General features: G+C 38.9%; 1 protein-coding gene and 2 long non-coding RNA genes across 3 annotated transcripts in view; 1 reads left to right on the top strand and 2 right to left on the bottom strand.

Moving 5' to 3' along the window:
* Window positions 1-2,915: 2,915 nt before the first annotated feature.
* LOC118493647 (coxsackievirus and adenovirus receptor-like) overlaps window positions 2,916-12,500 on the bottom strand; it is a 40,775-nt gene continuing 31,190 nt past the window's right edge. Inside the window, exons 4-6 of the mRNA XM_035994230.1 lie at window positions 3,304-3,654; window positions 3,096-3,178; window positions 2,916-3,020 (exon numbers count right to left, since the gene is read on the bottom strand). Coding sequence (XP_035850123.1) covers window positions 2,916-3,020; window positions 3,096-3,178; window positions 3,304-3,654 — 539 coding nt within the window. The remainder of the gene's footprint in view (window positions 3,021-3,095; window positions 3,179-3,303; window positions 3,655-12,500) is intronic.
* Window positions 3,674-12,173, bottom strand: LOC118493671. Its single transcript, XR_004895618.1, has 4 exons — window positions 12,163-12,173; window positions 10,932-10,935; window positions 8,474-8,478; window positions 3,674-3,886 (listed from the first exon to the last, which is right to left on the bottom strand). It is a non-coding gene; the product is annotated as an uncharacterized LOC118493671 (long non-coding RNA).
* The window catches only part of LOC118493669, an 18,755-nt gene continuing 18,339 nt past the window's right edge, over window positions 12,085-12,500 (top strand). The window contains exon 1 of the long non-coding RNA XR_004895614.1: window positions 12,085-12,144. This is a non-coding gene — a long non-coding RNA (uncharacterized LOC118493669). The remainder of the gene's footprint in view (window positions 12,145-12,500) is intronic.

Genomic DNA, 12,500 nt, shown 5'->3' on the forward strand with positions numbered 1-12,500 from the left:
TGTTGAAACTGAAATAGTCCACGCCCTCCCTGCTGCTCCTTCTCTTCTTCTGTCTCTCTCTGTCCCTCTCCTTCACTTTTTGTAACAAACATTTTTCATGCAGTTAGTCAAACATAAGATCACGCTTTTAGCTGAAAAAGTGAATACAACACTTATTTATCACAAACCAATACTGTATAATACATTAAAATATGTGACATAATATTTATACATCAAATCCTACCATTGAACTATTCCATGTAAAACCGTAACTGTTAGTTAAACATTATTCACACTTTCATAAATCCAGTCTCATTATCAGAAGAAACTGAAATGTATTGTAAATATAAATCCATCAACACATTTACATTTTCTCTTAACAAGACGACATCTTTCTATAAGACTAATTAAAATAATACATGAATAAAATAAAGTAAAGTCTACATGAGTGTTGTCACAGTGAAAGCTGATATTTACCAGAAGCTGCTCCAGACGTTAGGATCATCAGGAGCATTAATGGAGCCATGAGAGCTGAGAGAGAGTAACCTGTCATCTTTCTCTCCTTCTCTGTCCTCTCCCTCTCTTGATCTGTTTCTACTACTGTACTGTAGTGGGATCTTTTCTCTGTGAGCTGGTGAATGTGTGAGTGGCTGGAACTGAACATCACTACATACTATACCCGGTCTACGGGGGCCCTCTGCTGGACTCAGAGTGTTCCTGATAACTGTTCACCTCCATGTTGTTTCTGTCTACACTGAACATGTGCAGCTGGCAGATAAACAACAATAAACATACATATATACAGCATATTAACATATTAACATACTATCTTTACTGCTACATTTCACACTTCACACGGAGACCTGTCCTCTAATAACTGAACATAAAACAAACACTCAAACTCAACAATAACACTGATGATAAGAACATGGACATTCAACAACATGACGTAACATAACTTTAAACATCTTCTGATCCAACTTCTCTAAGTCCATCAGCAGCATTTCTGAGCTACACCATCTCTCTCTGGGCTGTCTTTCATTCTCAGTCACAACCTGACTGGAGGTGTGTCCTGCTGTAGAATGCTGGAATCCTATTGGCTGCCGACTGAGTCAGCTGACTCTGTGTGTGTGTGTGTGTGTGTGTGTGTGTGTGCAAAGCCAGTCTACTGTCAACATAAAATATCTACATTAACAGTATGTATTGCATGATTAAAATGTTGTGTATATTAAATGTATATGTATACAGTATATATGTTGTATTTGTTCTAATAAATATTAATCACAGATTAACATCCATGTCAAACATTAAAACTTGTGTTGACATTAAAACAGACAATGAGAACCAGAGAGACAATCATCAAACTAGTGTGAGAGTGGTTGTGAAATCCTGGACATGTTGGACAAAGGTGTCTTCAGCTGACACCAGAGACCTCCATCAGATTCAGATCTTAGTCTCTCAGGATCACATCCTTCCCCCAGTCTCTGCTCCTCCTCTACACATTTAACATATTCAGATATTCATACAACACACACACACTATATCAGGTTGATATTTGGAGCGGCTTTATTTATGTTTAAAGAATAAAAAACACACAACAATGATATATTAAAGTAACAACTTGAGAATCCAAATATAAAGTATTTATATAAAGTATTTATATAAAAAACAGTTTAAGGCACATTAAGGTTAATGCTGATTATTAACTTCCATCATCTCTGATCATTATTATTTCATCCATTCATTCATATTAAATAATTATCAACTGATTTCAAAGATCATCACTTTGGTATAGTTCACATTTCATAACATTTCCTTTAGAAACATCATGTTAATCTATTTCATAGATAATAATCCAGTTGAAGGTCTTATTCAGAGACAGACTGGTCCTCTATGTCCCCCTGAGATATTAGATGATTTCATAATTACAACAACAATATTCACATTTTAATCAACTCCTCAGTGTAAACCATTCAAGGTTAGTTGGTTTTAAATCAGCTCAGAAATCATTCCTAGCTCTCCAGGGATACAGCTCAGCGTTGAGGATATTATTGTTACATTCACTTCATCCAACTTTAGTATTCATGAAAACAGCAACATTTCAAAGTGGCTTGTTTGATACTTTTCCATGTAGCTCTCAGTCTCGGCCCCCCCCATTGACAGCAGATGCTGACCCAACAACAATCTCAACAGAATGCATCCCTTTAGCTAACTGCACCACCTGCTGCCAAAGTATCGTCACTGACATGAAGAGGAGATATTCTGAGCCCAGTTTTTCAAAACTTTGAACTGGGTTTGGGATCTCTTTGATCCAAAGAAACAGGATTATCCTGATCCCATCAGAAGGATTCAGATGGGATTTTTCAAACTAAATAAAATCAGAGTGTTTTTTTTTAAGTGAATGATCATAAAATCAATGTTTACTGATGATAGAAAACATATGTGAAGCATATATGAAGCATGTCACATCTAATGAGATATGGTAAACAAAAACATAACAAAATAAGGAATGTAAAATCTTTCTGTTTCTTAAAATTAAAACAAACAATAACTATTAGTGTCCTACCTGTAGTTCTTTACCTGTAGTTCTTTACCTGTAGTTCTTTACCTGTAGTTCTCTTCTGAGCCAGCAGGCTACACTGTTGGCTCCATTTAACAGGATCCATGTCAACAGGATTTGGTCATCCTGAAATTTGGTATTTGGATCCCAGTGATCCAAGACCCCTCCTCCACCACTGGGACCATCTCATCATGGAGACCCTAGAGGATCTCAGACCTCCAGATGATACAGATCCCAGACTCAGATACACAGACCCCTCCTCCACCACAATGGGGGGGAAACAGACCAAATAGCAGATCTGCACATGACCTCACACCCACAGCAGTAATGATAATCATGTTGTATATAATACAGCACATGAAAAAACAGTCAGGTGTTAAGAGCTCTGGGATTTGTTGATGAACTTATCAGCTGATTCTTCATCATCAGCAGGTTGTCCTGATCTCTTGTTCTTACGTCTTTTATACATCAGGACACCAACCACTTTATCATCAGCATCAGCAGCAGGTTGTCCTGATCTCCTGTCCTTTTGTCTTTTATACATCAGGACACCAACCACTGCAGCAGCTACAACAACCAGAACACCTGCTGCCAGTCCAAGGTATCGGCCTCCAGGAGAGGAGTTTCTATCCTCAGAACCTGAAGATAATAAACATATGAGTCAGTAAATGTGTGATAGTGGAGCAGTCTTCATCCTCTCTGATGTTAGAAACTGCAGCTACAACCTGATACTCAGGAAAACTCTCTGAGAGAGACTACCTCACCTGCTGGATCTGTAACCTGCAGATGGATGATTCTGATTGGCTCAGAGTCGATGTAGGCTCTTTTTTTACGTCTTGAACCACCTGATGCAACTCGACACTCGTATGTCCCGTTGTCGATGCTGCTCACATTCTTCAGAATTAAAGACACGTCTCCGTCCTTCAGATCTCTGTCCACCAGCTCCACCCTGTCCTTAAAGGATGGATGCTGGTGCAGGTGTCCATCACTGTAATAGAGGACAGTATCTGGCTCCAGGTCAGCTCTGCTCCATTCTGCAGCTCTGATGGAGGAATCAGCAGCCTGACATGGTAGAGTGACATCATCTCCAGGGTGAACTGTTACCACAATCAGGTCTGAAAAACAAAAAACTACTGTTAATAATAAAAAGTCATGTTGTTTCAACAGTTGTCTACAGGTGTGTCCCTGCAGAAGGTCTCTGTAGAGTCTCACCTGATGGAGACGTTCACTGATCTGTCTCAACTGCAGAGATATCACAGGAGACTTTATTACCACGAGGTCAACAGCTGTTGTTGAGACACATGAAGCTGATCAACTTCTAATCAATAGTTCAGGTCTTAATATCTCCTTAGATTAGAACAGCTGATCTGATCTGATCTCTTCCTCAGCGTCTCTAAAACAGAACAACAGACTCCAGGTGTCCTGCTCGTCATTCTTCCTCGGACAAATGACGTCACATTTGTTATTCATGGTTTTCAATTTCAGATCTCCAAAAAAAAAAAAAAAAAAGTCTATTTAATGTGTATTTGTGTTATTCTGATGTGTTTTGAGCTGCTGTAGGAATTTCCCCCAGTGTGGGATTAATAAATTATATCTTATAGTCATAATTCTAATTTAAGTTTTCTAATTTTACATTTGTCAAAATGTATATCAGATATTTAAAATAACATTTTGGATATCTGAAATTATAATTATGACTAGCAACAATGGATGGTGTTTTTGGCCTCCAACGGCTCCTTCCAGGCAGCTAACCTTAACCTTAACCTTAACCCTAACATAACCATTGCTGCGCTGCCTGGGAGGCGACGCTGGGGGCTAAAAACACCAAACAACTAAACTGTATCTGAAATGAAGTTCTTCCTCGTAAGAATTCTGTTTTGGATGTCTGATTTAAAAATTATAATGACTATGTTTTACTTTTATCTAAGAACATTTTTCTAGTGTCAATTATCGAGTCATTTTGTTGTTACTTGAGGAAAGTTTATTGAAAGTAAGAAGTACTTTAAGTTTAAGGTAACTTTTCTTACAGTACTTTTACAGGAGTAAAATATTCTCTAAATGTTGAGATGATTTGAAGTGATTCTCTCTCTGTCTGACACAATAATAAACAATAGTAATCAATAAAAGTCATGGTACTTCTAAAGCCCTCCATCAGGTGTAACACTGCAGAAGGGATGTTAATTATCAGAGATATCACAGGACTTTATTACCACGAGGTCAACTCATGAAGAAGCTCCTCACTGAGATACGTGTTGACATGACTCATCAATAGTTCAGGTCTAATCCTTCAGGAAATGTTGTTTAATATCAGATCTCATCTCTTTCATAGTCACTGTCTCTCACCCCTAAAGACCATTTTATGTTTCTGAGTTAAATCTACTCCGTGACTCCGTACGGAGGTACGTGGAGATACCGAGACTACGCTGCAGCCTGAAGTCACCTCTCAAAATATGTAACTACACGTTAGGGCGCTCGGCCGGGGCTTGGTAGCGTTGCATTGCTTGCTTTAAGATCAACTGGTTGAAAACCTATCCATCACAACCAGATTCTATGTGGTTTCACATACCTAGACATCTATTTAAGAAAGTAGGAGGGCTTGATTTTCTTCTGCAATGTGATTTTGAGGTGACCAAAATTCCTGTTAAGTTATCAAAACTTCCACAAACAAGTTCTCCAATATTGGAAAATGATATTCACCCAGAACTTTTCTCCACATGGAACCACCTTATGGAACAGTAGGGTCATTATAATCAATAGGAAATCATTGTTCAGGTATGGTAAGGGCATTGTTTTTGTGAATGATATTATAGATGATAATGGTAACTTTTTGGAATATAAAGCCTTTTTAGACAAATATAATTTCAACTGTACATATAGAGAATACAACAAGATCTGTAAAGCAATACCTGTACCATTATTACAGTTAATTCATAACACATTGTTATATGCAAGGACAAGACCCTTACCAACTTTACCAAATCTTGTTATCAATGATTGTACTTTAGTTGACAATAAATCTAAAATCTAAATTATGTTTTGGTTATTAACAGAGGATTCTGTGTACAGGTTCTGAACATGGACGCATTGTCCATAGAAAAAACTAGTGCTGTCAGCATTAACGCGCTAATCATAATGCGATTAATTTTTTTTAATCGCATGCCACCATTTATTCATTTATTTTACACTTCACTGGGCTTGGCGTGGTCCTAACAGGCAGCACCGTTACTTCTCATCAAGCTGCCACTTCCTCCTAACACTTCCTGCTGCAGCATGATGGAGAAACACAGCAGCAATAACTCTGAATGGAGCTTTTTATTTTCAGAAACTCCCAGACGGCTCGTAGACAAGTTGAAAGCCATATGCACATTGTGTAAAACCAAATTAAAATATCACCGAAGCACATCAAGCTCGAGCTACCAGCTACGGAGCTAAGCATAGTAGTACAGTTAACGTGATGCTAGACCACCGGCCCTCGGGGGGCGGGGGAGAGATGAATGTTCGGAAATAAGAGGTTGCTGTGGCCCGCCGTACAGGTTAGTTTGACCAGCGGGCAGCAGCGGTGGCCGGAGCGGGCAGCAGCCGATCATGGGGGGACATCCTCAGCAGTGAAACGCGAACGGGGGCTGGAGTATAACCTAGCTAGGTGGAAAGCTAACGCTAGCCGGCCACCTGTTCCATCAATCCTGCTTGCAAGTGTCCGCTCATTAGACAAAAACTGGACTACATCCAACTTCAACGAAACTCCCAACTAGGGCTGAACGATTAATTGCATCTGCAATTATATCGCGATATGTTAAAACGCGATTTCCTAATCGCAAAGGCTGCGATTTGGTCACATGACTCACTAGAGCAAATCAGTCTGCATTCCGCAGAGAAAGCAACAACTAGCACGCTAACGCTACGCCGTACCTGGAGCTGATTTCTGTCATTCAAACAACTCTGAGTTGTAGTTTAAAACTTTTACAGCCATTTTAATAAAATGAAGGGTTTTATTCTGGTTCGAGTCCATACATGCAGTTAATGGATACAGGCACACAGAACTGAAGGCTCGGTTAGAAACGATTAGCTCTGATTAGCAGTTAGCTCCAGTTAGCTAGCTCCGTTATAAAGATATGGAGTGGAGGAGACTGCCACAGGGAGGGGTAACAACCAGACTCTGAGAGGAGGGGTAACAACCAGACTCTGAGAGGAGGGGTAACAACCAGACTGATAAATGACGTTCGGGGAGCTTTCACAGCAGCGTGGCCGCGTTGTTTCAATGGTTTTATTAGTCCAGTTAATCCCACGACAAGACCAGCAGCAGCATGCTACTGCTAACGTAACGATAGCCTCTCTGTATCTGAGTGTAACGTTGACGCTGTCATGCACACGGCACGCAACTTCATGAGGGGAGGGGATGGAGGCAGCTCCTCTGTGTGCGCTGTAAAAAATACACCATTTCATATACCGTATATACTATATTTTTACTTATTTAACTGTCTAGTAAAGTTCAAAGACAGTGTTTGTTTAAAAAGTGCAATCCACATGTTTACATATGTTTATTACAGTAAATAATAATTAAATGATCTAAATACTTCTAAGTGTGGTAAAGCCACATATTTGTTTTTATATTTCTGCAATCTGCCCTTTAGTTTGTGTGATTAGTTTCTGACTTTCATATGAATGTTTACACCAGGCGGTCAGTGCTCAATATACTACTGTGATTGAAGTAGTTAAACAAAAGATGTCATTCATATAAATTCATGACATCACGAGTTGATAACCAGTCCTTGTTTTTATCTTGTAATATATCATGTTATGCTGGGTAGCTCTATATCACATAGTACTGCAGGCTTGCTGATGTACAAAGTCAACAATACAATTCAAATTTTAATTAATTAAATGTAAACATGAACGCTACTGTCTTTATAATCGCTCTTTAATAAACTGTCTGTACACTTACAAAGTTGTCGATGCTTCTGTTTACATGCATGGACCCTCATTATGTTACCGTTGTAGTGTGGTGATATTTTGAGCCTTGTTAGTGGTATAAAATAGCGATTTACCCTCGTTAGCAGCTACATAACCACCGGTATGCGGTAGCTTGTTTAAAGCTAGAGACACATTCGGTTAGCATGACAACATGTCCCAGAGAACGTATAACACGTGTTATTAACCTAGGAATTGTCCAAACGTGCTGCGTTGACAAGTAACGTGAGCGTTAGCTCATGCTAATGCTCGGTAGGGAACGCTAGCCGTTTTAAGGTTAGGTCTACAACATCCACCCGAACCCAGCCAGCACTAACTCCAGCACCGGGTGATAACGGTGCTAACGGCAGTAACGTCGGGGGAACAGACCGTATCGCCCCAGGCCTCCGAGTCTGGCTGGCCGCGGTGTTGTGATGAATATCTCCCCTTTAGAGGCTAACTGCTCCACTAGCTAACGTTAGCTCGCATCAATACAACGTAATTATGTGAGGAAACTGCAGCTATTTTACCAGAATGACATGAATAAACATTACTAAGATTGTCCATCAATCTTTTCACAATAACAGCTGATATTTACCAGAAGCTGCTTCAGACAGAAGGATCAACAGGAGCATTAAAGCAGCCATGAGATCTGAGAGTGGTGCTCTTCTTCTTCCTTGTTTTTGTCAGATTACTACTTCTGTAGTATACCACCATCAACTGTACAGGAGTGTGTACTACCATGAACTTCATAGAGTCTAGGCTTGTATTAATTCAAAACAAACAAACAAAAAATAAAATAAAAGGCAACCTTATATTCTTTTCATTAAACCAGTATTATTAAGATAAATAAGTCAAGTTCTAAGTCTCTCCCTTGTCATTCCCTTTTCTTCAAGTATATCATGTATTGCGTTCTCTCCTTCTATTTCCTGCCAGTTTTATTCTACTATCATTATATTTCTCGCATACAAAAAGTACATGTTCTACATCTTCTTTGTCTTGGTATTCTATGTATAATCTATTACCATGTCCTACCATAGATATATATCTATGATGTCCTACTGTGTGTAAGGTAGCATTCAGTCCTGTGTGACCTAGTCTCAGTCTGGTATATAGACCACTTCTTCCCTTCTGTGTAAACTCAGTGCAGTAACCCTTTTCCTAGTGAGTGGTGATCTGCAGCCGTCTTTACGACTATAGGGAGCAGTTGGTGGCTGTGATCGGATTGGCTGGTAGTCTGGGTGTATTGTGACGGAGAGGGCGGGACTACAGCTCGGCTTACAGGAGGACAGCTGCGTCATGAATGCCCAAAACTATTTCATCAGCAGGAAAGAGTTTTATTCAGTTCACAACTATAGTTAGTCTCTGATGGGGATACAGGTTAACAACGATAACTACTGCAAATTGCGTCATGACGAATGTGTATGTATGTATGTATGTATGTATGTATGTATGTATGTATGTATATATATATATATATATATATATATATATATATATATATATATATATATATATATATATATATATACACATTTCGTACCCACCGATTTTTTGGAAAACCTCGAGCTCAATTAGTTAAAATAAATAAAGTTCTTGAGCGACAGATGCCAACAAATCCACAAAACCCTCTACTATCCCCACAGAGCAGCACAGACACAGCTGTTGTTCTGCTGCTGAGCTGCTCCTCCTCTCACTACACTGCCTGTCTGTCTGACACACTGCCTGTCTGTCTGACATAACGCTTAACGTGAAGAAAACAAGCTTAACCTGGTTTAATGTACCTAAACAACGATCACCACATTCCTCATGGCCATATCTTGTCATGAACACTTAAGCTTGTCAAAAAAACTAAATCGAAATCCAACGATTATCAGTTATCTCACATTAACGTTTATTCTTCATTAAGTAACAAGCTTAACGTGGTTTAATGTACCTAAACAATGATCAATGATTACCAAATGTCTCTCTCATATTGGTCCTCATAACCACTGAAAACTGTCAAAAAATCGAACCAGAAACGTGGTGATGATTGATCGTTGTTTAGGTAGACTACATTAAACCATGTTTTTATTAATTTACATTAGTAAACTATGGACGGCGTCTTCCAAACATGAGCTGTGCGAAAGATAAAGAACATGAACATGAACATGAAACTGAACGCATCTCTGTCTCCAGCACATTTCAGACTAAAGTGACGCCATGGTCACAGGCCTTAACACTCTGCTCCTACTCTCCCTGAACACAACATAATAATAACACATTTAAGGATACAACCAAGACCATCAAACTAACAATATACACCATAACACCCAGAGACTAAGACCCGTACAGGTCTAGAATAATTTACTATAATAAGAGATATTCAGACCTTCAAACACACAGTCACACACTCAATCCGTGTTCACAGTTCACACACCACACCACTTTAACTAACATTATACACACCACACCACTTTAACTAACATTATACACATAACAGGAACACACATACCATTAATGAAGACTTAGTGTCCGAGAGGAAGAGACATCCAACAAACCGTAGTTTACTGCTCCAAAATGGCGACGACGGACTGTGCTCAAATACATCAGGCTCGTTGCAGATAAACTGCGCCTCGCCTTAAAGTAGACGAGGGGGGGGGACCGCTCTCAGTCACCAGCTGATTCCAGCAGCCTTCAGACTGAACAGGAAGTCACAGAAACACTGTGGTCCGATTCTGATTTAATAAAATGTTCTCAGACCATATATCAGCTACACAGTCTCCAGTTGTTTTAATCATGACAGAGTAGCTGTTAAAATGCTCTACATGTGATCTGTTGCTGATTTAATTAACAACAGACTGTGGATGATCTGTAATCTATCAGCCACACAACATGTGTTCTGTACAGAATCAGCCTTTAAAATCAGACAAATAACAGTTAAAATCCCTCCAAATCAAAATCAATAAAAAGTTGATATAAAACGTCATCATGTTGACCAATCAGCTGTTAGATCAGCTGAGAGGCCGGCGTTTTCCCAGCATGCCCTGGGTCCGCCTGTTTTTTTTTTTCTCAATTAATTTATTGAAAGCATTTGCATAGCATCTGTCCCCCCCCCCCCCCCGTTCTTCACGTCACAAACATTTTTCATGCAGTTGGTCATGCGCATAATTACGTGGTAGAAAACTGACATTGTCCCTGTGTGATTTGTACCACTCTGACACAATGAATAAAGTAAAGTGTACATGAGTGTTGTCACAGTGAAAGCTGATATTTACCAGAAGCTGCTCCAGACGTTAGGATCATCAGGAGCATTAATGGAGCCATGAGAGCTGAGAGAGAGTAACCTGTCATCTTTCTCTCCTTCTCTGTCCTCTCCCTCTCTTGATCTGTTTCTACCACGCTGCACTGTAGTGGGAACCTTTTCTCTGTGAACTGGTGAATGTGTGAGTGGCTGGAACTGAACATCACTACTGCACCGTCTACGGGGCCCTGCTGTGATTAACTGTTCACCTCCAGGTTCCTTCAACCAGCTGTCTACATTGCGCATGTGCAGCTGGCAGATAAACAACAATAAAACATACATATATACAGCATATTAACATATTAACATACTAACTTTACTGCTACATTTCACACTTCACACAGAGACCTGTCCTCTAATAACTGAACATAAAACAAACACTCAAACTCAACAATAACACTGATGATAAGAACATGGACATTCAACAACATGACGTAACATAACTTTAAACATCTTCTGATCCAACTTCTCTAAGTCCATCAGCAGCATTTCTGAGCTACACCATCTCTCTCTGGGCTGTCTTTCATTCTCAGTCACAACCTGCCTGGAGGTGTCCTGCTGTAGAATGCTGGAATCCTATTGGCTGCCGACTGAGTCAGCTGACTGTGTGTGTGTGTGTGTGTGTGTGTGTGTGCAAAGCCAGTCTACTGTCAACATTAAATATCTACATTAACAGTATGTATTGCATGATTAACATATTGTGTATATTAAATGTATATGTATACAGTATATATATGTGTATATGTGTTGGTATTTGTTCTAATAAATATTAATCACAGATTAACATTCATGTCAAACATTAAAACTTGTGTTAACATTAAAACAATCTGCCTTTTTTAATTAAAGAACATTTGAACTGATCTACATTTGACTTTTATCTGAACTATCAAATATGGAGTCATTTAGTTTTATGTATTTAAAGTAAAAGTACTTTGAGCGTTGTTCTAAAACCTGTCAGACTCTCCATGCAGCTGTCCAGACCGAGGTTGAGATATATCTCTCATCTCCCCGACCGCTCTGACTGAGACAATCATCAAACTAGTGTGAGAGTGTTTGTGAAATCCTGGACATGTTGGACAAAGGTGTCTTCAGCTGACACCAGAGACCTCCATCAGATTCAGATCTTAGTCTCTCAGGATCACATCCTTCCCCCAGTCTCTGCTCCTCCTCTACACATTTAACATATTCAGATATTCATACAACACACACACACTATATCAGGTTGATATTTGGAGCGGCTTTATTTATGTTCAAAGAATAAAAAAACGTACAGCAATGAAAATATAAAAATAAAAAACTTGATGATCCAAATGTAGCAAAAAAAAGTATTTATTAAAATAAGATAAAAGAGTAAAACAGTTTAAGGCACATTAATGTATCTGAATATTAAAACTGAGTTATTAACTTCCATCATGTCTCTGATCATTATTATTTCATCCATTCATTCATATTAAATAATTATCAACTGATTTCAAAGATCATCACTTTGGTATAGTTCACATTTCATAACATTTCCTTTAGAAACATCATGTTAATCTATTTCATAGATAATAATCCAGTTGAAGGTCTTATTTAGAGACAGACTGGTCCTCTATGTCCCCCTGAGATATTCTGATCATCAGATGATTTTATCAGTGTTGGGCAAGTTACTTCCAAAATGTAATACATTATAGATTACTAGTTACTGTCATTTGAGAGTAATTAGTTATATTACAATATTACTGTCTCTGA

The sequence above is a fragment of the Sander lucioperca genome, chromosome 17 (genome assembly GCF_008315115.2).
Source record: "Sander lucioperca isolate FBNREF2018 chromosome 17, SLUC_FBN_1.2, whole genome shotgun sequence".
NCBI classification, from domain to species: Eukaryota; Metazoa; Chordata; class Actinopteri; order Perciformes; family Percidae; genus Sander; species Sander lucioperca.